This window comes from Etheostoma spectabile, unplaced genomic scaffold, assembly GCF_008692095.1.
Source record: "Etheostoma spectabile isolate EspeVRDwgs_2016 unplaced genomic scaffold, UIUC_Espe_1.0 scaffold465, whole genome shotgun sequence".
NCBI lineage: Eukaryota > Metazoa > Chordata > Actinopteri > Perciformes > Percidae > Etheostoma > Etheostoma spectabile.
The window spans coordinates 588,572-612,899 of NW_022605616.1; the positions used below are offsets into that span (position 1 = coordinate 588,572).

At 38.9% G+C, this 24,328-nt stretch overlaps 2 protein-coding genes and 1 long non-coding RNA gene across 3 annotated transcripts in view; 1 reads left to right on the plus strand and 2 right to left on the minus strand.

Moving 5' to 3' along the window:
• Window positions 1–17,860, minus strand: part of LOC116686767 (ras and Rab interactor 2-like) — a 196,390-nt gene extending 178,530 nt beyond the window's left edge. Inside the window, 2 exon segments of the mRNA XM_032511821.1 lie at window positions 7,663–7,754; window positions 17,611–17,860. Coding sequence (XP_032367712.1) covers window positions 7,663–7,752 — 90 coding nt within the window. The 5' untranslated portion in view covers window positions 7,753–7,754; window positions 17,611–17,860.
• Window positions 17,861–20,998: 3,138 nt separating this feature from the next.
• On the plus strand, window positions 20,999–24,269 carry LOC116686774 (uncharacterized). Its single transcript, XR_004331354.1, has 3 exons — window positions 20,999–21,009; window positions 22,455–22,459; window positions 24,108–24,269. It is a non-coding gene; the product is annotated as an uncharacterized LOC116686774 (long non-coding RNA).
• Window positions 21,857–24,328, minus strand: part of LOC116686769 (uncharacterized) — a 10,020-nt gene continuing 7,548 nt past the window's right edge. The window contains exon 4 of the mRNA XM_032511823.1: window positions 21,857–22,618. Coding sequence (XP_032367714.1) covers window positions 22,461–22,618 — 158 coding nt within the window. The 3' untranslated portion in view covers window positions 21,857–22,460. The remainder of the gene's footprint in view (window positions 22,619–24,328) is intronic.

Genomic DNA, 24,328 nt, shown 5'->3' on the forward strand with positions numbered 1-24,328 from the left:
CTACGGCGTGACTCATAAGCATACAACATATTTTGAGTGAAACAACAAACGGAAAATTTAAAAAAATTCAAAAGGTAAAAGACTGTGTACATATTTTCATTATCAAGCAAAGGAACTAGCCCAGATAGCAAGCCCACCTTGAATAAATATTGATTTTCTTTCTGAATCATCTTTATGGTTGATACTGAAAATAACACAAAATAAATGTTGAATCGCCATTACCAACCTGATGTTATTAATGTTAATGACAGCAACATTGAAACTACATTGATCTTTAGTTATCTTTATGAGTGATTAAGCATTGATATTTGGTTTACCAGGCAATATTGCCAATGTGTTGAAAAAGTAATTGCTTTAAAGTTGACCGGGAAACGACCTGTTGTTGAAAAGCCATTGACATATAGTTGACCGGAAAATATGATTGAAAATGCCTCGATACATAGTTGACCGGGATGGTGGACCAACGTACTGCGCGGACACTACAGGTCATTTCTGGACCAGACCCATACTACGATCAGGTAAGGTTGCTTATGTAGTTTTTGATATGAATGAATTGTACCAAATCAAATACTGTTACTAATTAACATGATGTTTAGTGTAGTAACCCACTATGTGCTGCAGTCATTGAAGGTTAAACCAATGTCAAAATCTGCCAACAATGTAACTTCGTGCTGTTGGCTATAGTGGTTTGATTCCAACAGGTTACAATAAGTAAGCAAAACCTCAGAGTCCAGTCTATTTTTGTGATAGCTCGCTCGAAATATATGTCTGTACCATTATACATTAGGGGAGGATGTATGTCGTGAAACATATTAAGCACAGCACCACTATTTCTTCTGACCGCCGGTGAACACCAAACCAATTGTAGCACATAGTGCAGCCCCACACCCACACACACACACACACACACACACACACACACACACACCCCCACACACACACCCTTTATATCCTTCAAAGGCAGAAGTCTTACTGCTAATGTTAAACTAAAATGTACTTCTGATTATTGTTTTCTATTTTAGATGCCTTGACTCAAAGACTAAGTAGCCATAAGGCAAATGCCTATGAAGTTTCTCAAGCTGTGCAGAAGAGGATGCGCTACGCCCCAGACCGGCCGGGAGAAGATGGACGACCGACCCTGATCGGCAGTTATTATTAGCAGTTAGCATTAAGAAAAAAAAATTTAAAAATACAATAAAAGAATGATTGTTTCATTTTTTTTTTTAAATCCGTGGGGTGTCATTTGTTCTAGAAAGTCTAGCCTAAAAAGCTTATTGGCATAGTTTCTATATTTTGCTCATAGCTGACCCTGGCTGTCGATAAAGCCGAATTATAATAGCCTAATAATGTTTTAATATATTCATTTTTACCTTTTTAGATTAAACCTGGGGTAGGCCTATACTAAAATACCATTGAAGTTTTGATGCGATATGCCTGGATTTCAACATTGTTTCAATATCCATTGTAATCGAAATACCATTGAAATTCAGTTGATCTCTAGGTATGATTTGAACCTTGTTTCAATGATAATAGAGGGTGCAAAATGATGAAGAATCAACATCAGAGTTCAACGTTGATTCAATGACTTTATCGCTGACAGCGGGATGTTGATTTAACCTCGTTTCAATAACTTTTTCATCCCAAAAACCACTGTGTACCACTGAATAAAAGGAAGCCAAAGTTTGTTTAGCTAACAGCTAATCTGGCTAACCGCTAGCTGAGACAGCATGTAATAACTTTAAAAGACCCTCCAAAAATCTATATATATATATATATATATATATATATATATATATATATATATATATATATATATATATATATATATATATTGTTAAACTATATAAAAGCTGTTACGTCAGCTGTAGCCTGCTTTTCCCAGTGTTTAGTTTCAGATAACATTATTTTAGACCTCATCAAACTGTCAGCTAGCAGTTTACCGAATTAGCTTTATGCTAACATTAGTTTAGCTTATAGATAATTCGGCTAACCGAATTGTGCTTCCCGGTGGAGGCAAACGGCAGTGTCACTCCCCAATGTGAGTCGAGTGCAGATTTGAGTCGCGCATGCTCCGATTTAAACCGTTTGCGGCATAAAGTGTCATACTGAAATTTGTGAAATCCATAAAATAATAAACTATTCTCATTACAAACAATAAAAGATGGAATCCTTTCAAAAGTGTTTTAGCTATCTATGATTGTTTGATTGCTAACGTTAGCTCAAAACACCATTCAAGTGACAGCCTTTGTTTTGTTTTGATTGCTAACTTGTAACCAGCAGTGAACAAACTTGGTTAAGTAGGTTTGTTTTTACTGTATTGACATTACAGAAGTCTCTCGTTACCATCTTATATGCTACTTACGCATGCGCAACTCACAGCTTCACTTGTCGCAAAGTGATGCATGAGCAACTCAAATCTGCAATCGACTTACATTGGGGAGTGACAGGCAGAAGCGTGGAACAGTTTGTGATTTGTGCAGCGTTACAAATCCCCTTAAAACAAGATTATTATCTTGCGCATGCGCACATACCGGGTGCTGACAGCTCCCCCTCCTCACCAGCATGAGTTCCACCAATCAGAGGCATCACTATGGGATTGTTTCGGATTGTGGGAAATGAAGTACTTATCGAAGACATTGTGAATAAAAGACATTTATCTCAAAACAAGGTTGGTGCCCCATGAACTTTTGGCATCTATATGAGCATATACAATCTCTTAGTCATGTCGTAGCTGGTTTTAAGTCTACCATCGACGGTTTTATGGATTTTAAAATAAAATATTGTCATTTGCATTGTATTTTTACTTCCGGAACCCACTGTTGAGCTATCCGTGCAGGAGCCAAGTTGCATTTGGGGATGTGAAATATTCATAAGAATGACAGCAATGCCAACAGCTTTAAACAGTATAACACTCTGGCCTGATTCAACACCTAACTACATAAGTTTCATTTTTTAAATGTAGTTATCAGACTTCCCCTTTTGGTTTTTATTTTCTCTTACTTCTAAATGATACACATATTTCCCAGGAAGTAATGGAGCAGGAAAGCTGTAAGCAATAATTTCCCTCGAACTAAAATTGAGCCCAATTCTTTTCAGTGTTACACTGCTGTCACTTGTTTCGTTTCCCAATTATCTGTCTAGTTGGGCAATGCCCCTGTTGAGTAACATCACATCAGCTATTTTAACATAGAGGAAACAATTAGCTTAGCTGTTCCAAAGGAAATTACAAATGTTGACTCATTGGATTTGCCAAAGGCACATTTGAGGATCACAACCTTAAATTTAACTATAAAGCAATAAATAGTTAAAGCAGTGTGTGTGTGTGTTCTGTAAGTTATTTCGGAATACGATTTCTTAGAATAGAAACACAATTCAATACTTTTTCACAGATTAATTTTTTAGAAGATCATAATAAATCTTTAGCTTTACCACAGGCCAAGCTAATCGACCCATTCCGAATAGTCAGGTTTTGAACCGGCACTGCCCTAGTACTGAAAATCACATTCTGAATTAAGTTGCCGGCACCAACCTGCATTGCGCAGGACCTTAATCAGATGCAGTACAAATTTCACTTTGTTAGTATGCTGGGAAATATTTGGAATAATATTTGAGAAAGTACAAAAGCATGTTTGAAAAGTGTTTGAGATGAAAACCTACAAGCAATGAAAACCAGGAGTGCAAACTATGGGGAAAGGAAACTGTGGCCACATTTGGCGAGGACACTGCCGCTGACGCAAAATGGCACACTGTGGCACTGCTTGAGATTCCACCAGGTCTGTGCCCACTGCATGCAATAAAACCACCTTTAACTAACAAAATCATTTCTCAGGCGTCATGAGGAAAGTATGTTTCCTTTGCGTTGGGACTGGCCAAACGCCAGAGAGAGAAAAATAAATATAAAAAAATGGGCTGGAAAACTGCACTCACTGTTATACTGTTATACTAAACCTCCAAGTAATGGATTTTTTCGTCAAACTTGGAGTTTTGTCCGCTGGTCTGTGAATTAGGGAGATCTGGCACTGGTAAGATGGAGGAAGTTTAACATAGTTCATTTGCACATACACCAACATTATTATGATTCAAATACAGTTGAATGTCAGCAAAGTATCCCTTTAATAGCTCTATTTCCACCCCACCTTTATTTTACTTTTTTGTTTCGGCTAGCTTGATGTGAGGTGTGGTTAAGATTTAAGGCCTGTGTGTTTAAGGCAGGCCTGTAATTATCAAGGCTGCAGAATAACAGTGACACATCCTTTACCCTCAGGCTGGCAAAGATCAGTCTTTGAACGGTCTGTTGGATAGTTGAGCACACTTAGCACAAGCAGCTTCCTCTGAGCGAGTGAACTATAGATATAGAGTACAAGGTGATATTGTGCTTTGATTGTTTTCTTAAGCAACTCAGGAGAAATGAAAACAAGGAAAACAAACCACAAAGCTGTCCTCTACTCCTTTTTAATCTTCTCCAGGATTTAGCCTGGAACTGGACCCACATTACCCTACAGTGTAAACAGAATTGTCCAGGATCTTATGGTAAACTACAGTTGTTAATCAGAATCAGAATCAGAAATACTTTATTGATCCCCGAAGGGAAACTCTGTGTTACAGTTGCTCAGATATTAGAAATATAAATAAAGAAAAAAAGAAATATAAGGAGTATGGATATTTACAGTTAAAGGAATATTATGATACAGTATTTACATAAATAACATAATTAAGGTGTTGCAATGGTGAAAAGTAATAATAATAATAATAATAATAATAATAATAATAATAGTAGCAGTTGAGTATTGCACACATTACAAGCCAGTGTTATTGCACAAAACAGATAATAATGTCCAGTTTCAACCCCTCTAAGTGTCTGTGTGTCGGACACTTAGAGGGAGGAGTTATAAAGTTTGATGGCCACAGGCAGGATTGACTTCCTGTGGCGCTCTGTGGTGCATTTTGGGAGAATGAGTCTATCACTGAAAGTGCTCCTGTGATTGAGCAGCAAGCCATTAATAAGGGTAGGAGAGAGGGAAATCAAAAATTGTAAGTGGTTTTATGTGATTCTTTTCCCCCAAATCAATATTTAGGGCCTGAGTGCAGACAGTGACAAAGGCCCTATTCAAACTGAAGGAATTAATATTCTTCCACGCGATGAATCACCTTTTTGGGGACCTTTACTCAAAAACCCACCAACATTTTTATATTTTAAGGGTTAAGTAAATAGGCGTGAAGAAATGCCTCGCTAGCACCCCCAACAAAACTTAAAACGTAGACCCCCTGCCGTACGTTTGATGTAGATTCACTAAATCTGGTATGCATATGTATCATGTGAAGACGTACAAAAAGTAATACCCTAAAGTTTAGGGTATTACTCCAATTAGCTTCTTCTGTTCTGATCTGTTGGCCCATTTCTTTAACTGAGACAGTTAAAGAAATGGGCCAACAGATCCCATTGCTCTGGATGGAGACCAGTGAAGGATATTAGAAGCACTTTTCCGGTGAGTGCTGAGCGTAACTGCACAGCCTGCAACTGAGCTTGAAAACGTAGATGTGACGTGAGCAACCTGTTTGAAAGTTATAAGTCTTCTGCTAGCTGTGCCAAGAGAAATCTCAATCATTCCCAATCAGCAGAGACAAAGCGCGTAGATATACTATGTGTTCGGAGCAACATGGGCACAGGCTAATTACTGCTAACTAACATGCTATTTAACGTTAGTAATTAAACCTAAACAGCTAATATAAGTCCAAACTGTCTGCGAGCTTCTCCTGACAATACAGTGATTTGTTGACTATGTAACAGCCAGTTGCATGGTTATGACGCAATTGTTAGCCTATTTTTACAAAAACGTCTGCTACGGAGCCACAACGAGAGCTACAAGGTAATGGAGCCTTTTATACAATGTTGTGTTCCTTTAGAAATAAATAAGGGACAAATGGAGTCTTTACAAGCTCCAGATGTAATGTTATTCGTTGTCAAAGTGACGTAAAAATGAATGGCGGTCAATGGGATGCTAACGGTGGGTGAGTGCTTCGTAGCATTAAGAGGGCACAATAGCAATTACGCTTAGAGAGAAGAGGCTTGCCGCCATGCCTAAACCCAACAAGAAATCTGGCATTTTTAATTCAAAGTTCCTAATTTCCATGTCGTACTTTAACAAACTCCTCCTAGAGATTTCATCTGATCAACTTCAAATTTGGTCTGTGCCATCTTAAGATGTTAAAGATAAAAAGTTATTAGAAGAAAAACTTTTCACCATAGGGCATTTTGTACTTATCGCCATCGAAAAAGGAAGTGAGTGTGACTTGAGTATACATTGTCCAATTGGCTCGAAACTTCAAGATTCATAAGCGTCAAACCCTGAGGACATCTATGGACAGATATTTATTCAAAACCATAGCGCCCCCTAGTGGCAACAGGAAGTAGACCTAATAGTCAAGGTGCTATACTTTAACAAACGTCTCCTAAAGAGTTCATTCGATGGACTTCAAATTTGGTGTGTGCCATCTCAACACCTTAAAATATGAAGTTATTAAAAGCAAAAAATTTCATCACACGGTGTGTGCGTGGCATGGCGACCAATTTGAGTCTTCAGTGATGAATGAGAGAGTGGCTTTAACTAGAGTACACTGTCCATTCTGCTTGAAATTTGCCACAATCAACAAGAGTCCAGGCCTGAGGACATCTCCAGACCAATATTGACTCTTGGTCATAAGAAATGGCCTTATGTGACAAACATCATCCGATTTACACAAAAAAAGTATAATATGTGGTCTACACGTGATACTGAGCTGTCCCCTCTACATTAACTACACCCACTTACTCAGGACATGCCCATTTTCAAAACTTTTGAAGTCTTTAAGGTAGAGTTTTGTGTTAGTTGTCATTGAACTCAGCAGAGAGTTCCTTTGCCATGGTTTCGTCCGCCCCTATGCTTAAACCACTCCCCCTTTTATAACTGGTGACCCATTTAGGGCACAGTCTTGTGTGGCGTATCATTGAACTGAGCAGAGAGTTGTTTTCATTGGTCATGGTTTGGGCCACCCACTATGCTTTAGCCATGCCCCCTTTCACTGCCAATAACCTGTATGACAGAGTCTTGTGTGAGTGCTGCGCAAATGCACAGTTGCAAGGAGCGGCATCCGCCAGTAACCCTGACCTGCAAAGGAGGTGCTCATCTAAAACTGCTTGCAGCTTTAATTTTATTTATTTTTTAACAATGATTCACCTAAATACTTTCATGTTTACTGCCAATGGCGACTGCATCATATTGGTTTCCAGCAAAACGGAGCGAAAGCAGTCAATGCAGAAAATCCATGTTATGTACAGTACTTCTTTACAAATGAAATAAATATCTGACTGAATGACATGTGATGGGAATTAGTTTAGAAAAAATGATAGATTGTCTCCAACTAAGGTCTATTAGGTGTATTACTGAACTTTTGTTAAAGAAGGAAAAGAAATTGCAATACTATCAAATCACAATCTTTCTAGAATCACAATAAAAAAAATTGCATATATACAGAAATCAAATTGGCACCGATGTATTCTGAAATAATAAAAACCGGGACAAAAGCATATAGTCCAAGCCCTAATTGCTAACACCTACTGCCTTTACAGATCTGTGTGCAGAAATGATTTTGCCCCACAGATATAAATATTTGATTGGCACGTACCTTGAAGAAACTGCCTTTCCTCTCCTGCTTGCAGGGTCGACTGATGGTACTGGTGGACATCTTGATGTCTGTCGAGCCTTCTCTGTCCATCTGAGGAGTGGAAAAAAGACAAAAAAAGATAATAATCAAAACAACAACAACAACAACAACCCAAGATCCTCATCAGCAAGGCAATTGCTATGACTTGTCCATTAGGTTGTTTATTTTATCAAGATTGTTTTGTCAACTGCTTGTTTTCAAAGACACAAATGCAATTTGAACCTTAACTTTTCAGCCTATGGACAAGAAAAAAATGTAAATTTGCTAAAACAGTATGTGAGATTTTTTAGTATGTCCAAAACCTTAATATGAAACTAGTAATACATAAATTGCATACTATTTCCGATGAAATATTACAGTATGCAAACACACTGCCCCGCATAAGTATCCCACAAAGCAATACGGTAGAAAACAGACAGAAACCAAGCAGCTCTGTAACGCAAAATAACACTTATTTACATTTCTACATATTTAAAATCTTAGATTATGTCACCTGCGATTGTTGGTCTAGTAGTTATTCACATCTTTCAATAATTTAAGCATTATCTGGCGATAAGGTCGGCAGGGTTACCATGGTTACATGTCTTCAAACAGCAAGAAGGCTCTCAGGAAGAGACGTTGAAAGTCACAGCTTATTATTATTTATTTACACAAAAGTATGTTGAATGATAGTATGCTGTGTATGTAGTGCATAATATACAAATCACATGTCAGCATGTCAGCCACATGTATTCTCCCAAACATTGTATTTCCTGCAAAGGAGTCTCCCTGCACAGGGATCAACCAGCCTGCGGATGGTGGCTAGTTAGTTAGCTTGCTAACTCCGCTGTTCTTTTATACACTGGCTTCAGAAAATGAGCCGAACAAAGATGTCGCTCATCTGGTAAAAGCAAGCCCTTCTGAACGCTGGACCAAGAGTGTGTGAATGAAACATTAAGCTGTAAAATTTGACTAATTAAGCGGCCGGTCGGCTGGTTGGCTACTTAGCTAGCTAGCTGCTAGGAATATTCAAACCAGTTTTAACAGCCCTATGATATAGAGATGAAGTATTTAGAAAAGTCAGAAGAGCCCTCTTGACTTTAGTTGTTTGCTTACAAGTACCTAAGTAAGAGTAAAAAGAATGCTGCGATTCAAAAACAAATAACAAAATTCGCTCAAAAAAGTTACTTGAGTACATGTAACAAAATAAATGTAACTTGTTACTACCATAGTAACTCCATATCAATGGACAAAGCATCCGGTTCGGCGAAGTGCTGCAAATGCAGGTGCAGTTGCAAAAGGAGGTCGGTTTCTGTAGTAGTCTATGAGAAAGTGACCCACTTCTCACTCGATTTATTATCTCAGTAAACATTTTTGTGAGTTTATGGTCTCAATTGCTAGTTTAAGTCTTCTGCAACACAGAACGATGTTCATTTTTTGAATTATGGTTTTGTTGATTTTGAAATTGGCAATTAAGCAGGGGGTGTTTTAGGGCGAGGCTATAATGTGATTTACAGTTAAAGTGTGTGACGTAGAGTGTAAGCAGCTCCTCCCTCGCTCCTCCTTCTCGTCTAAAATCAACACATACGGGATACAGGATGGCTGCACCATTAACGGCAAACTCGACAACTCACAGCATCTCCACAAACAAATGGGTGACATCACACATGCTCTGTCCACTAATTCTACAGGCAGTGGTATAAAACCATATACTATTTGCACTGAACATAGACTGAAGAGATCCAGTAGTTGACAACAGCATGGCTTTCTTTGTACATGAAAACTAACTGGTACTGGTCACTGGCGGAGCCGGACGTCGTAAACCTTTGGGGTCCAGCCCAAACCTGGGGGGGGGGGTATGCTTCATTTACGGCAGCTATGTGCACTACTTGTACATCATTTGGGAAAAACACAATAGTTGCAGAGAAAAAAAGACATCCTATTTTGTATCTAACTATTTTCCAACTGTATTCATCCTTTTAAAAGCAGAACAAAACAAAAGGTTGGGGATGACTCATTTTCATTCCTGACCCCTAAAAAGGGGCAAACATTGCCTGATGTTACCATTTCAAAATTAACATAACAATGGCAGGGTAGGAATCTGGCGTAGACAGTGTTACTAATCTTAAAAACCTATTTTCAGAGTATGAATGGCGTAGTCTCCCCAGTAAATTGAAGTTATTTTAAACCCCAAAATATTTGGGTCTGGACAGCCAGAAGCCAGCCCCTCGCTCCCCCCCTGGTACTGGCTAAAAAAAAAAAAAAAAAACACATTTAGTGGCCCAATCACACACATCAAAAACACATGTGCAGTGTGTTGCTATGAGGCTTCTAGTTTTTGGGCTAAAAAAAAAAACATTTGGAAAAATATTGACATGTTTTTTATTAAAGCAGAAGGGGAAAGAGGTTATTTCCTGGAAAGCAACAGAAGCAAAAGAGTGACAGAAGGCATGGAACCTTAATGCTGTTTATCTTCTGTCTCTCTCACTCTGCATTTCCTCCTCACATCTCTAGAGGGGCTCTTTTGGGCCAACACCTTCGGTCAAACCAAAGCAGTAGAGTGGACTTTTGGATATGTTTTGATTGGATGTGTATGTGTTTTCGTGTGGGTGACTGCAAGCTTGTGTGTAATTCACAGTGCTTGCCTGGGAAACTGAAAGGCCCCAGCGGTTGTCAGTTAAGAAAAAAACAAACACTGGGCTGGCAACTGTTCTGATAATCTAGTCTTGCATTGCCAGATTTTCCTCCACAGAGTTGCGGAGGAGGGTCTGGAGAGTCCACACAGCATTCCGAGATGGGAGAAAAACGTGTTCTGGTTTATTGAAATTTCTTAAAAATCAGTCACAAATGTCTTGGGTGGTGCTAAGCACCAGACAGAGCCGCGATACGTGTAAGTCCAAAGGTTCTTTTAGTTGTGCAACAGAAAACTCCAATTGGACAGATAGCTGTCTGGAATTACCCTGCAGAGATCTGAGGAGCAGTTAACACTGGTCCTCATGAACCAGAGTGTACATGCCAACACAAAGAAAGCAGAAGGTAACAGGCAAAGGATGGACATCCGGCAGAACATTTGGCACCTGAAGAACCCGGAAATGAAAGGCCGTTGATATAGACTACACCAGATAGCCCTGAGTCGTGACAGTCGCTGTGTTTTTCATCAGATAATGATTGATATATCAGATAAAAACTTATGTGGAATCAGTTTGACTAAAATGCAAAGTTGGTGGTTTTGGTGAGACTAGATGAACTAAAATGTGTAATACCGTATTTGATGATATGGATATGGGGGCCCCAAGTAAACAGCACTTGATTTTAGTTTAACCCTTTCTCTAACTGATAATGTTGTTCTTTTTCTAACTTTGTTTGGTGTTTCACTATAGGCAATTGCCATCGTGAAACACCTCACTCTGTTATCAAAGAACCGGGGTTACGTTAAGTAACCCAAAGATATTGGCAGTGATAGAAGTGGCCTACTCAAAATATTTTTTCCCTGAAGTAAAACTATTATTACTGCACAATACAGGTCCTGCATTCAAATGTTTCCTTCAAGTGACGAGTGAAAGGGAGGCATTATCAACAACAATACCTACCTTTACTTAACTTTTGTTCAAGGAGGAGCGTTCAACTCTAATATAATGCTGGATAGTTAAATGAATTTTAATGCGTCATATTTTAACTTTTCAACTAAATTTGTAAAATTTGATGAGTAAAATCTGAATCTGCAACGTAACCAGTACCATTTTTCTGTCATGTAAATGTAGTTGTAAAATGTTTTCCTCTGAAGTAGAAGTACAAAGTGAGTCAGTAGTATACAGTGGGATGTTTTGGGGGCCTTCTGTAAGGATTTTCAGGGTACAATGGTTCTGGAGAAAGCTGTAAGCAGCCATTCAAGAAAACAAACAGCCTGTTCCAAACGGGACTGACCTAGTTTTACTAAAGGAAAAAGAGAAAATCTTAAATTTTAAAATATATTGTTTTTTTAACAGGATTAAACTGTATATATGCACTATGCGACAATTAGTCATGTGTATGTTTAAACTTTACAAAGCTGGTGGATCTCTACAAAACTAACAGAACACAAAATGGGGAAATGGGAAAATGAATCATGTATGTGTGTCATTTGTCTTCTTCACAGTAAAACAGCGAGCAGTTAAACAAGCGCAACATCTATGGTGTTCAAGGATTTTCCCAGGAGTTGTCTTTGTTTATTCCACTGTGAAAGCAAACCTTTTTGCTTACTGAATATCTAAAAAAAATTTGTTATTTCCACTAACCCCAACCGGCCCGTCAGACACCGCCTACCAAGAGCCTGGGTCTGTCCGAGGTTTCTGCCTAAAAGGAAGTTTTTCCTCGCCACTGTCGCACTGTTGCTTGCTCTGGAGGAAACTACTAGAACTGTTGGGTCCTTGTAAATTTTGGAGTATGGTCTAGACCTACTCTATCTGTAAAGTGTCTTGAGATAACTCTTGTTATGAATTGATACTATAAATAAAATTGAATTGAAATAAAGTAACATGTCAAATGTTGAGTAATTCTGACTTCCATTGTCTGTAGAAAACCTAACACAAAGGGGATGTCAACAAATGAGCCACTTCAAAATAAAAGAAAAACCTTTGCTTTTATATTCTTGGAATGTAAGTGACAAGTGAGTAAGTGTGTTGAGAAAAACCAGCTAGATTCTACAACCATGGTTAGGCAAAAAGGATGTGAGAGGAGTTATATCCTCTAACCTAAAAATTCATTTTACAACTCAGGCCTATGGCAGAAACTACACGTGTCACATGTATTCAAGGCAGGGTCCTGGTATTAGCTGCTGCTGGATAATCCTTGCACTACATGGTCATAAAGCCCATATTTTGCGTGTAAGTCCACTATGTTAAGGCTTAGTCCATCAGCAAAAACCTAAAAAAATAAATAAAAAATATTGAACTCCTTTTTTTAAAAAACTGAATGACATCAAAGTCAATAAAGTGAGCAAACACCTCTGTCTTTTACTTTTAAATTGCACATGGCATTGTGATTATTTATGTACTGAAATTATAAATACCTACATTTTAACAGATTACAAGTGGTCACCCAAAGAAGGTCAGTGTTTCGTAATTTATAGCAATGCTAAGCTGTAGCTGAATTATTTTCAGCCCGGGATTTCAATCCTTCAACTAAACTAATAAATACATTGCAGGGGGAATTTTCCTAGTCGGAAACTAATTTTCTGATTATTCCGACACCACATGAATTTCCCAACATAACAAAAGTGAAAAACAATGTATGTATTTGCCCCATGATTCAGATCCGCTCCAACATTTCATGAGTTCTTCCTTAGCCCCTTCCACCAAGTTTCATTAAAAATAGGGCCAGTAGTGGCCAGGTTGGTTCAGTGGTAGAGCGGGCGCACATGTACTGAGAGGTTTATGCCTCAACTTAAGGGTCCAGGGTTCAAATCCGACCTGTGAAAATTTCCAGCATGTTTTTCCTCCCCTTTCTCACCTAACTGTCCTGTCAAAGATTAAAAGGTGGAAAAGACCAAAAATAATCTAGTAATTTTTCCGCAATCTTGCAAACAGACAGAAAAACAAATCAACAAACAAATGGACAAACCGAACCAAAAACATAACCTCCTAGGAGGTTGCAGGTCCCCAGGAAGTGTGGTGGGCTTTGAAGCCAAATTTGATGTAGCGGTTTAAAAGTGCACTTACAACTTCTGTGTCTGTCGCATGATGCAAACACACTTTTTCCGATTTGCGTAGTAAAAGTGACGTGTAAATCAGTGGATACATCTTTATCAAGCGTTACAACTAGGGCTGCGCAATTAATCAAATTTGAATCACGATCACAATTTGGGCTTCCCACGATCTTATTTGCATCATCGAGAGATATTATAAATGGGTCATTTCGTTCATAGTATGCTTTTTTTTTTGTAACATGCGTTACATGACCCATTTCTTCTGTAAAGCTGTGTTTGTGTTTAGATCGCTCTTCTTACTCTCTTAGTTTTGCAACTCAGTGAAGCACTTTTCTCTCTTTTTTTAAATATTTTTATTTTACATTCAGTTTAATTGTGCTTCAAATAAAAGAAGTATTTAACTACACCTTATTCTTGTTTAAATTCATTTATGTAATATACATGAATGTATATGAAGCATGATAAAACGGTGACCTTGAAATTGTGGGGTTAACGGCGACGCAAGGAAAAAGTTACTACTGTAGCTAATAAGAGCAACGAGACATTTAAGAGGCACCGTAATGAGGTACAGAGATTCCCATTGATATTTTGTCCAGTAGATAACAGTCATACAACATACAACTTCAACATAGGAGGAATGTAGCACAATATGGATGTAAAAGCAGTTATAAATAGCCTATGTGACAATGAAATGTGTTTTGGTGAATTAATCATGATCTCAATACTGATCAAAATAATTGTGATCATCATTTTGGCCATAATTGAGCAGCCCTAGTTACAACACCCCCACAATGACGTGTTTCACTATCAAAATTTGATTCATTCTGCCTGACAACATTGTAAAATCTAGAAGAGTTGCAAGATTAAATCACTTTATCCTAACTCAAGTAAGCGCCGCACTAAACTGAAAGTAGCCGGCTCGGCTTGCAGAGGTCTCTAGCGCCCCTGCTCTATGGGCCCCATAATGCAGAAGAAGCGTCGGTCATCTGGGTCATTTTATAAGCTGAAGTTGAACTTTTTTGGCTTTATGTGCCACTGAACAACTCAAATAGGAAAGAGTGTGGCTCCGCCTCGAAAGCTGTGTGCAGGTGCATGGGCGGAAGTATAGAAACTGACAAACAAAAATGTAACTCCACCTGAGCAAAGAGAGTGAGCTTGACATTCAAAAGGAACTTGGTCAGACAACAAACCAGGCTGCCGAACCAATGGACGCTTGAATTCCTGAACTGTGACTCAGGTTTGAGGTAGACAACACAGCACTAAGCACATTAGCAGATTTCTGAGGAGATTGAAAATCCAGGGTATTGGCCTGTACCACGAAATACTTTGGCTTTACCTATGAGAAAAAGTTAGGGAGATAATATGATGTGCAAGGTTTTGGATAATAGTTGAGGTTACAGTCTGGGAACCCTGCAAATACCTGGCAGCAAGGTTTGAACAGCAGTCTAATTGCCATGCAAACAATAAATGAAACACCAATCTGTGAGCTGGAAACTTTCAGGGGCAAAAGAAAGCCGAGTCTCAGGTCACCAGCCACAAAACACCACTGCAGACAATTGGATTTCTAGGCTGAACTGAAAACACACTGCTCACATATCAACAAATGCTCCATGCAAGTTGTGGGGATAAGCATTTGTTTTCTTGACGTAGTCTCCTAAATCACATCTCTCATTCTATGTCAAACCACGTTTTTCTCAGATTCAGTATCAGATTCAACAGGTTGGGATCAACAGCAACAATAAGCTAGCTGTAATCCATGCCCAGCTAGCATCTCTAACTGCAAGCCTTGGCTCTATCAGTTCTTATGTGAACAACCTAAAAACCACAGTTGAAAGCAACTCAAGTGTTTCTGACTGCCATGGCCGCGCTTTTCAAGAGCTGGAGGTGAAGCTAGCAGACATGGAGGATAGAATCCGAAGATGCAACATCCACAGCGTTGGGCTGAAAGAGAGGCTAGAAGGTGCTAATGCTATCCAGTATCTCTCACGCTCGCTGCCTAAGTGGCTCCCGAATTTAGCAGATGCTCACATCGAAATTATGAGAGCCCACTGAATTTACAGTGACAGCCCAAAGAAGAATACCACAATTAATTGCACGTTGATTTTCAACATGTCGCTACACAACCAGGCAGATTCTACAAGCTGCGCGGAAATCTCAGCTCATCATCGAGGGCCCAAAAATTTGCTTCTCCCTGGATTACAGCTACTACACGGTAAAAAGACGCCAGGCTTTCTATCAAACCATGGATTCAGCACAAGTTAAGGGTCTGGATTTCTTCCTGCTTTATCCAGCAACGCTGAAGATCAGGGAAAGCCTGCATTCACCTCCGCCGGGGATGCTGAGGACTGTGTGAACAAAGCTGCGCCCCATCCTCCTGTGGCAGCGGAGAGAGCCAACGCTTCGGATTCTAGCACGGAGGGCGCTGTGGATGAGAAGTAGGTGATTCAGATGCGTAACTATCGGTAAGCAGGGTACGCAGTTGCTTATGAGCCCGGACCAATCAGCGACCCGCATCACTGGAAGACATTGATTGATAGCCGGGGCCCACTTCATGAATGTGTTTCCCAGCGCAGGATAGGAAATTATGCCTTTATGCTGGACCCCCTACTACAGCATGTGATGACAACGCAATATCCACAAGTAGGTTACCATGCATAGGATCATAGAGACACAGCAATTCCTGTTTCCTGGTAAAAAGTGACAGTAGCAGGTGTCACAAAAGTTAACGTGAGGCCCTGCCAGCTCCGCTTCAGCCGCATTCTCTCTCATCTTATCAAAACTTGGAGATTGGTTAAATCATATTTTTGTGTAGCTTGTAAGTGGCATACACTTTCCCAATTGTTCATGAACACAGCATTCCTGATTGGCGGGAGGCCTATAACAGCTCCCCAGTGGGAACACAGGGGGGTTCATTATCTAAAACAGGGGTTCCCAAATCTTTCAGCCCACGACCCCCAAAGTAACGGTCCAAGTGACTTGCGACCCCCCCCACCATAAACATATATAAAGATTGCGCCCAACCGCGCATGCACTATAAGCGTGAAAATCAAAAGAGCTGTTCCCTTTTTATTTATTTGCTTGGTTTTATTTTAAATTTAGCCACTAGTTTTATCTTGTGTTAAAATCATGGCCAACATATGCTATTTCTAATCGTTTTTAAATTTTTGTTTTATTTCTGGAAATCAACTTGCGACCCCCCCCTCTCTGGTTTGCGACCCCCCTGTGGGTCCCGACCCCCACTTTGGGAATCACTGATCTAAAAGACATGGTTATTGAGGTTGGCTTGTTATCTTTTTCTGACTTACAAAACGCATTCAGTCTACCAAGTTCCTCATTCTTCTTTTACCTTCAATTAAGATCAGCATTCAAGGCATACTTATCAAACCATTGCACTTACTGCTATTGCACTTCTGGTTAGACCTAAACTGCATTTCGTTGCCTTGTACCTGTACCTGTGGAATGACAATAAAGTTGAACCTAATCTAATACGGTGTCCCCTGGCAGAGATCTTTGCCCACCCATCCTAGAAACAACATTTTTGATCATTTTGGTGCTTATTTCTTAGAGCTTAATCAGAACAGGTGAAAATGCTTGAAATGTAACAATTTTTGTAACTTTGTTTGGGAATAGAAGGTGCAGAGAGACAACATTCCCACACTCTGACACTCACAGAGACAGACAGAGACACAGAAGACACAGTTAACACAGTTAAGTTTCATGGCACCTACAATTATCACACTTGGGTCCAGTAGACCCGAACCCCTCACTTAATATTTATGTGTAGGATCATTGTCATTGGAATTAAGTTATTTTTTCACAGAAAATAAGCCAAGACAAATGAGTTTGAGTTAGAAGAATAAAAAAATGGCGTAATTTTTGTTTTAGTAAACATTGAAAATGGGTCCCACAGACCCGAACACCTTACAAGGGTTAAATCAAGCAAAGCAACACATTTTGATATGAAATGGTATGCGCGTGCCTTCGCTTTCATCTGTGCTGGTTAATCACCGACGACGTGCAACAGGTGGTGATTACTGGTACAACACGTCCCGCAAGTTTCTTCACACATAATGCTGCCTTGTTGTTGACGGTGCAACAATAATTAATAACCCTATGGCTGCGAGTTTTGCTTTCCAAAAAGACGGAGCTAACTTTGAGTTTGGAAGTTAGCTACTGACGACAAAAAGACGAAACCAGCAGAGCGGAATGTCAACACAAAGGGAAACTTTAACGGGAACGTTACTTGCCTACCACGGTGTGAGTGGTGTTCCAGTCTGGGAAAAGAAAACTCCGCTGCTCCGAAGAGTTCCTGCTGGACGTGTAATTGACATTATAGCTCCATGTCGAGTACCTTCGGCGGTTGTAGGTTGTGATAATTAATACTTAATTAAGTATCTGTAACTTTCAGGTGAGCAAAAAGAAGTAAACTGAATCTGTCCTGTGTCAGGGAGGCTGCCTCCATGGTCCTAAACTCTTCTGAGAAGCTGGCTGGCAGCGTTTTTCTCTTTGTGTAAAATAAGCCACAAGAAGAAGGGACTTCCGTTTGTCCGTTTCAAAATAAAGTACTAATTTTTAGCCTAATAAATACAAAACAATTAATCCCATCCAAACTAACCTACCCTATAAACAAAACGATTTAAGTACATTTGGATAATACCTTAAGCTATTATCCAAAATTTACTCAAAATTGTAATTACGCCCTGTATTCTTACCATAGACTGTATATTAACGGTCTATGGTTCAAACCAATATTCACAAATAAACCACAAGAAGAAAGGATTTCCGTTTATACGTTTCAAAATAAAGTACTAATTGTTAGCCTAATAAATACAAAAAAAGTTAATGCCATCTAAACTTACCTATCCTATAAAAAAACGATTTAAGCACATTTTGGATAATAGCTTAAGCTACTATCCAAAATGTACTTGCAATTGTAATTACTTCCTGTGTTCTTACCAATATTCACACTTCAAAGTAGTTACTTATGTATAACCAAGACAGTAATTTCTAAATAGATAAAGCAATAATGTGGTATGGGTAAAAGAGATTATTATTGGTTATGTATAAAAAAAAATTCAGAGCAAAAATAACTTAACAAACTAACTCAACAACTGATCTAATTATTCTTCAAATTAAGACAGTATTTATTATTTATTTGTTAATACTTAACTACTTTTCACACAAAAAAACAAAGCTATTGTTGCTCTCAAGACTCAAGACTGTGCACCAGGTCACCCCCACCCCCCCCTTTTTTCTCTGCACTACCCATACTTTATATTTTTATATTTTATATTCTTATATTCTTATATTTTTATATTTTGTGTCGACACTGTAAAGGGGATGCTTCAATCTCATTGCACAGGTACTGCACTTGTGTATAACGACAGTAAAGGCATTCTATTCTATGCTATTCTATTCTAATGGCAATGAGCAACAAACCTAATGTTGAACAATGCAGTGCAATTTTGAATCACTTAAATGGAAAGAGAATGTTTTTATTTATGAGTTTGGGATACCACTGCTAAATATAAAACATGTCACAGATACACATTTGACTACCTACCCGGCTCTGATCTGTTTGACCTGTTGCCCTCATTTATTATTTAATACTTAACCATTTAATTTCATTACTGTGCAATATTTATTAATTTGTTAACACTTATCTACTTTCACACAAAGTGTATGCAAAGCTATTTTATATATGTATACAGTGGCTCTCCGGACTCAGGCACTACCTACACTTTTTTTTTATATATATTTTTATATTGTTATCTTATATTTTTGTGTCAACACTGTAAAGGGATTGCTTCAATCTCGTTGCACAGCTACTGTGTACTTGTGTATAATGACAATAAAGGCATTCTATTCTATGTTACTAATTTATTGATCAGATTTTTGTAATGTTTCCATGCAGCTCATTTGACTCCTTTCATGTACTGTAGGTCTCATTTTAAAAGCTAGAGTTGTTATCAGAAATGGAAAGAGGAACCGAAAGAATGCAAAAAATCATACTTTGCAGAAATTGCAATTCTGTTGAAGAAAAAATACAAGTATAAAACCCTGCTATAATATTTAACACAGCTCCTCCACCCTGGGTAGAGTCGCTGAGTTTCAACAGAGGGGGATTGGATTTAGCTTAATCTCTGTCATGCTTATAATATGAAATTATACACTTTAAAGTCAGTATCAACTACAGCAGTATTTAGTATACTGATTATTGTTATGCAGTTATTATAAACTATATTATTATTACATTATCTTATATTAACCACATTTATTGATTTGATGATTTTGTCAATAGCAACATACAAATGATGTACAACCCAAGCTATTAAATTCAGGGGTCCCTGTTATGACAATGTGACAGTGAACCAGCACCCTGTGGCTGACTGGCTCAGATTGTTTTTATGAAAGCATAGCAGGATAACCATAACTTCTCCATCTGTTCCATAATGTTTCCAGACACTGTTTCTGACCACAAGTGGCTTGGGTGTGTGTCAGGGGTGGATTTTGTGGTTTGGGGGCCCCAGCCAAATAGCGTCTTGCTTAACTTTTCACCCTTTCTCTAACTGGGAATGTTGATATTGGCAGTGGTAGAAGAAGTCCTCAATACATTTTTCTGAAATTAAATTTCTGATAATGCACAATACAGGTCCTGCATTCAAATGTTTACTTCAAGTAAAGAGTAAAAGAGAGGAAGTATCAGCAAAATGTACCGACATTTACTTAATGTATGTTCGAAGTGGCGCTTTCAACTCTAATATAATGCTGGATAATAATGCATCATAATTTAAATGTGATATTTTGTTGGTAAAATCTGAATCTGCAACGTAACCAGTAACATTTCTCTGTCAGGTAAATGTAGTAGTACAATGTTTTCCTCGGATGTACTGTGTAAGTACACAGTAAGTATAGTATTTAGTCTGTTGACTATGTGTTGAGGATGTCAGAAACGTTGACAAAAAGGGTTGGGGATGTAATGTAATGGATGCTGATGTTGTTGAAGATGGCCGTTGATTACATTGTGTCAACTTTGTAGGCTGATATGCACTATTCCTACCCTGTGTAGGTTACTTAATTCAAAATTTGGGGTGGCAGTAGCTCAGTCAGGGGAGTTGGGTTGGGAACCGCAGGGTTTCCGGTTCAAGTCTCTGTATGGGTCAAGAGTATGGAGTGTGAATTGGTAGCTGGAGAGATGCCACTTCACCTCTGAAATCTCTCCATTTGTAAATGATTAGGTCCTGAGCATGTGTGTGTATTTCAGGCCTGTGTGTAGTGATTACTAACAAACAGATCGGGGATCAATAACCAGTATAAAATTAAAAATTAGGTTATGCAATAGGTCAGTGCAAGGCACTGACCTATTGCATTACACGGAGAGATGTCAGATTATAGACACAGGATATAAACTGGCATCTCTCCAGCTGCCAGTCCACTCTTCATACGAGGTCCTTACAGGGACATGATGAACAAGCGACCCTCCAGTTCCCAAACCAAGTCCCCACAGACCGAACTCCTGCCACCCTACGCTGCTGCCGCAAAACAGAGAGACCATCAGATTTTTCTTCGAAGCTATTATATTTTTGCAACCTGTACATGTAAAAAAGAAAAATTACAAATGCAGGCTAGTTCTAAGTAATAATTGTGTAATTAATTAGGAGATGGAACCAAAGCCTTAAAAAAATAGCAAATTCTATTAGATGTTACTGTTTAATTTTAAAGGTAGAATAGGAATTGTTATCCTAAAAAACAATGCATAGACTGACACAAAAACTCCCTCACCACTTATGACCCACTAGGAGAGTGTGGTGGTGTCTGTATCTGCAGAGACACTGCCCTCTTCCTGTATTTCTTATTAGTCTGTCTGTGGGACATGTATGGGCATCAGGAAAGAGCCTCTGGGGCCCCTTGTGTGTTGTGCTGTTGTAACCACCAGCCAATGACAGCACTCACTCACGCACCACTCACTCACTCATCACTCAACTCATCACACATCCACACCACTCACACACCACACTCACACACACACATCAACAAACACACTCACACACACCACACACACACACACACCACACACACACACACACACACACACACACACACACACACACACACACACACACACACACACACACACACACACACACACACACACACACACACACACACACACACACACACACACACACACACACACACACACACACACACACCACACACACACACACACACACACACACACACACACACACACAACACACACACACACACACACCAAACACACCCCACAACAAACTCTTTTCCCTTGGAGGCGTGTGTGTTTAGAACATAACCGCAGTAAAACAATCATAAAATAAAATGTAATCCTTCAATTTACTGCACTGTTCAGCGCTTCCACGCTACATTTATTCTCTAGCTCGCTCAACCACCACTGCTCTCTCTCTGAGTGATACCTACTAAATATTATACATTTAAGACAGAATAAGACAGGGATGACATAAAAAAAACTCTTTACTTTAAGACAAATGTATAAACAGTGAACACCCACTGTACAAACGCCCATATACCCTAAGTAGAGTTATAATACTGCATTAGGCATTAAGAAGGGAGAAAATATTGTGGGTGTACAAGGAGTGAAACAATGCTTAAACATACAGAAAAAAAAAAAAAAAAAAAAAAAAAAAAAAAATCATACAGTGAATGGTTTCATTCCAAGACACTATACATCCATTTTTAACATTTTAACAGTTGAGACTGATGTGCACTGACCGATATTTTTATTAAAAGATGCATTCACAACTAATGTTATTTTTTAGTGAAATTCTGTAAGACGTATCATTGCCATTTTTCTTCTCTAACACAGCTCACTGAAATGAAGAAAATGTCTCCTCATTCACATCTTTAAAAAGGACATTTGCACTTTTAGCAGGAAGAGGAAAAATACAAAAGTGTTCAGTATGCAGGTGTCTTTAAGAGATAATAATCATATTGCTATCATAACAGCAATATTTCATGCATGTGGGTTTTCTACACAACTTGTCTCAGAATAGAAACCCTCCTGTTTGAGTGAGATAAACGTCAGTGTGTGCAGTTCTGGTTAAAACTCCTCCGACTCTGGAAACTCCACGGGAGCTTTGTAGCAGCGACGGCCCGTCCCTCCCTGTCTGAACGGAGCAAACCGCAGCCATTTCTTCACCACGTCTGCGTACTGGTGATGTGTGGCCTCCTTACCCACTGGTGTTCGTTTCAGAGCGCCTAAAAGAGGAGAAGCTAGGGATTATCCTTAGAACAGCTCACCGTTCTTTTTTTACCATCCTTAATAACACTTTCTTTTGTACATGTTTTCTATCTGATACAGATTAAGAAACTGCAATCCAAACCACTTATTTAATAACAAAACAACTCTAATCAGTTAGAATGAGCAAAACAATATGATAAGTTAAAACCTGAAAGAAAGTCTCATGTACGCATGACTCAAAGTGTCATAGTGTTGCAAGTGGAGCATCTTCCAGGAGTCAGCGACACAAGAAGTTAATCAAACAGCGTAGAGCGTTTGTGTCAAAATGTTTCATTCATTCATTTAAACCTTTATTTAACCAGGATAAAAAACTCCTTGAGATTAAAAATCTCTTTCACAAGAGTGTCCTGGCAAGTGGCAGCAGCAGCACGTTTCAGATAGACAGAGACACTTACATGTAAATACATAAACACACTTTCACTCATATTCAAACAACAATGTCATCATAAAAAACCAGGGTCCTAAATCAATTTAAAAACAGTGACATACAGACTGCCTTTCTGTAAGGTCCTTTAACAAGCCTTTAAAGGATTAAAATGAGACCAACTCCTTCAACTGGAGTTCATTCTGTAGCTGATTCCATGCAGATGGGGCTGCAAAATTAAAAGCCTTTTTGCCGAAGTCAGTGCGGGCTTTAGGGACTGTCAATAAAACCAGATCCTGTGAGCGCAGGTGATACGTCCCTGCAGACCTCGGGAGGATATAAGTGTTCAGATAAGGAGGAAGAAGTCCTAATACTGCCTTATAAATAAAAAGATGCCAGTGCATCCAACGCCGAATCGAGAGTGAAAACCACCTGACCCGAGAATACAGCAAACAGTGATGAGTGAGAGATTTTAAGTTTGTGATGAATCTCAAGGCTCCATGAAACACAGTGTCCAAAGCATGAAGACACTGGGAGGTTGAATGCATGTATAAAATATCACCGTAATCCAAGACAGACAAGAATGTTGCATTTACAAGTTGTTTTTTTGCTTCAAATGATAAATAAGACTTGATTCTAAAGAAAAAACCTAACTTCAATTTCAGTTTTTTAACTAAATCTTGGACATGCAATGTAAAAGACAGATTGGTCGATGGTAATACCCAAGTATTTGTAATGTGACACTTCTTCAATTTCGGTACCAGAAAGTAAGTGTACAAATGGTTGGGACATTATTCTTAGTTGATTTTCCCAGAGTGAAAGTCATGACCTTATTTTTTTTTTACGGTTTAGAACCAATTTTAAAGAAGCCAGATTGTGTTGCAAGATGTTGCAAAATTAAGACCCGGGGACCAAATCTGGCAGCTCACACATTGTATTCACCCCCCATATCAGTTTACGTTCACAATAAATCGCAAACTGTTCAGCAAAGTGCAGAATTTCCTGACTTTGACACTCAGAAATTCCAACAGAACCGGAGAGGTTTCATATTCAGACTGTGAAACAGGTTGCTGTGCTGTCAGCTTGATTTGCTAAATTCTATGATGGCTAAGGAACTTTTTTTCTGACTTTTTTAGGGTTTTATGGTGGCCAAACTGTAGTCTATAGTCTTTGCCTTCCACTTCCGAGACTGGTCCGATGTTGCAGGAAATTCCGCCAGATGCACGTATTTTCCGTTTCCTTCCGATTTCTTTGTGTTGGAATTTTAAATTCAGTGGATTTTTGAGGACTATGGTTACCTGGT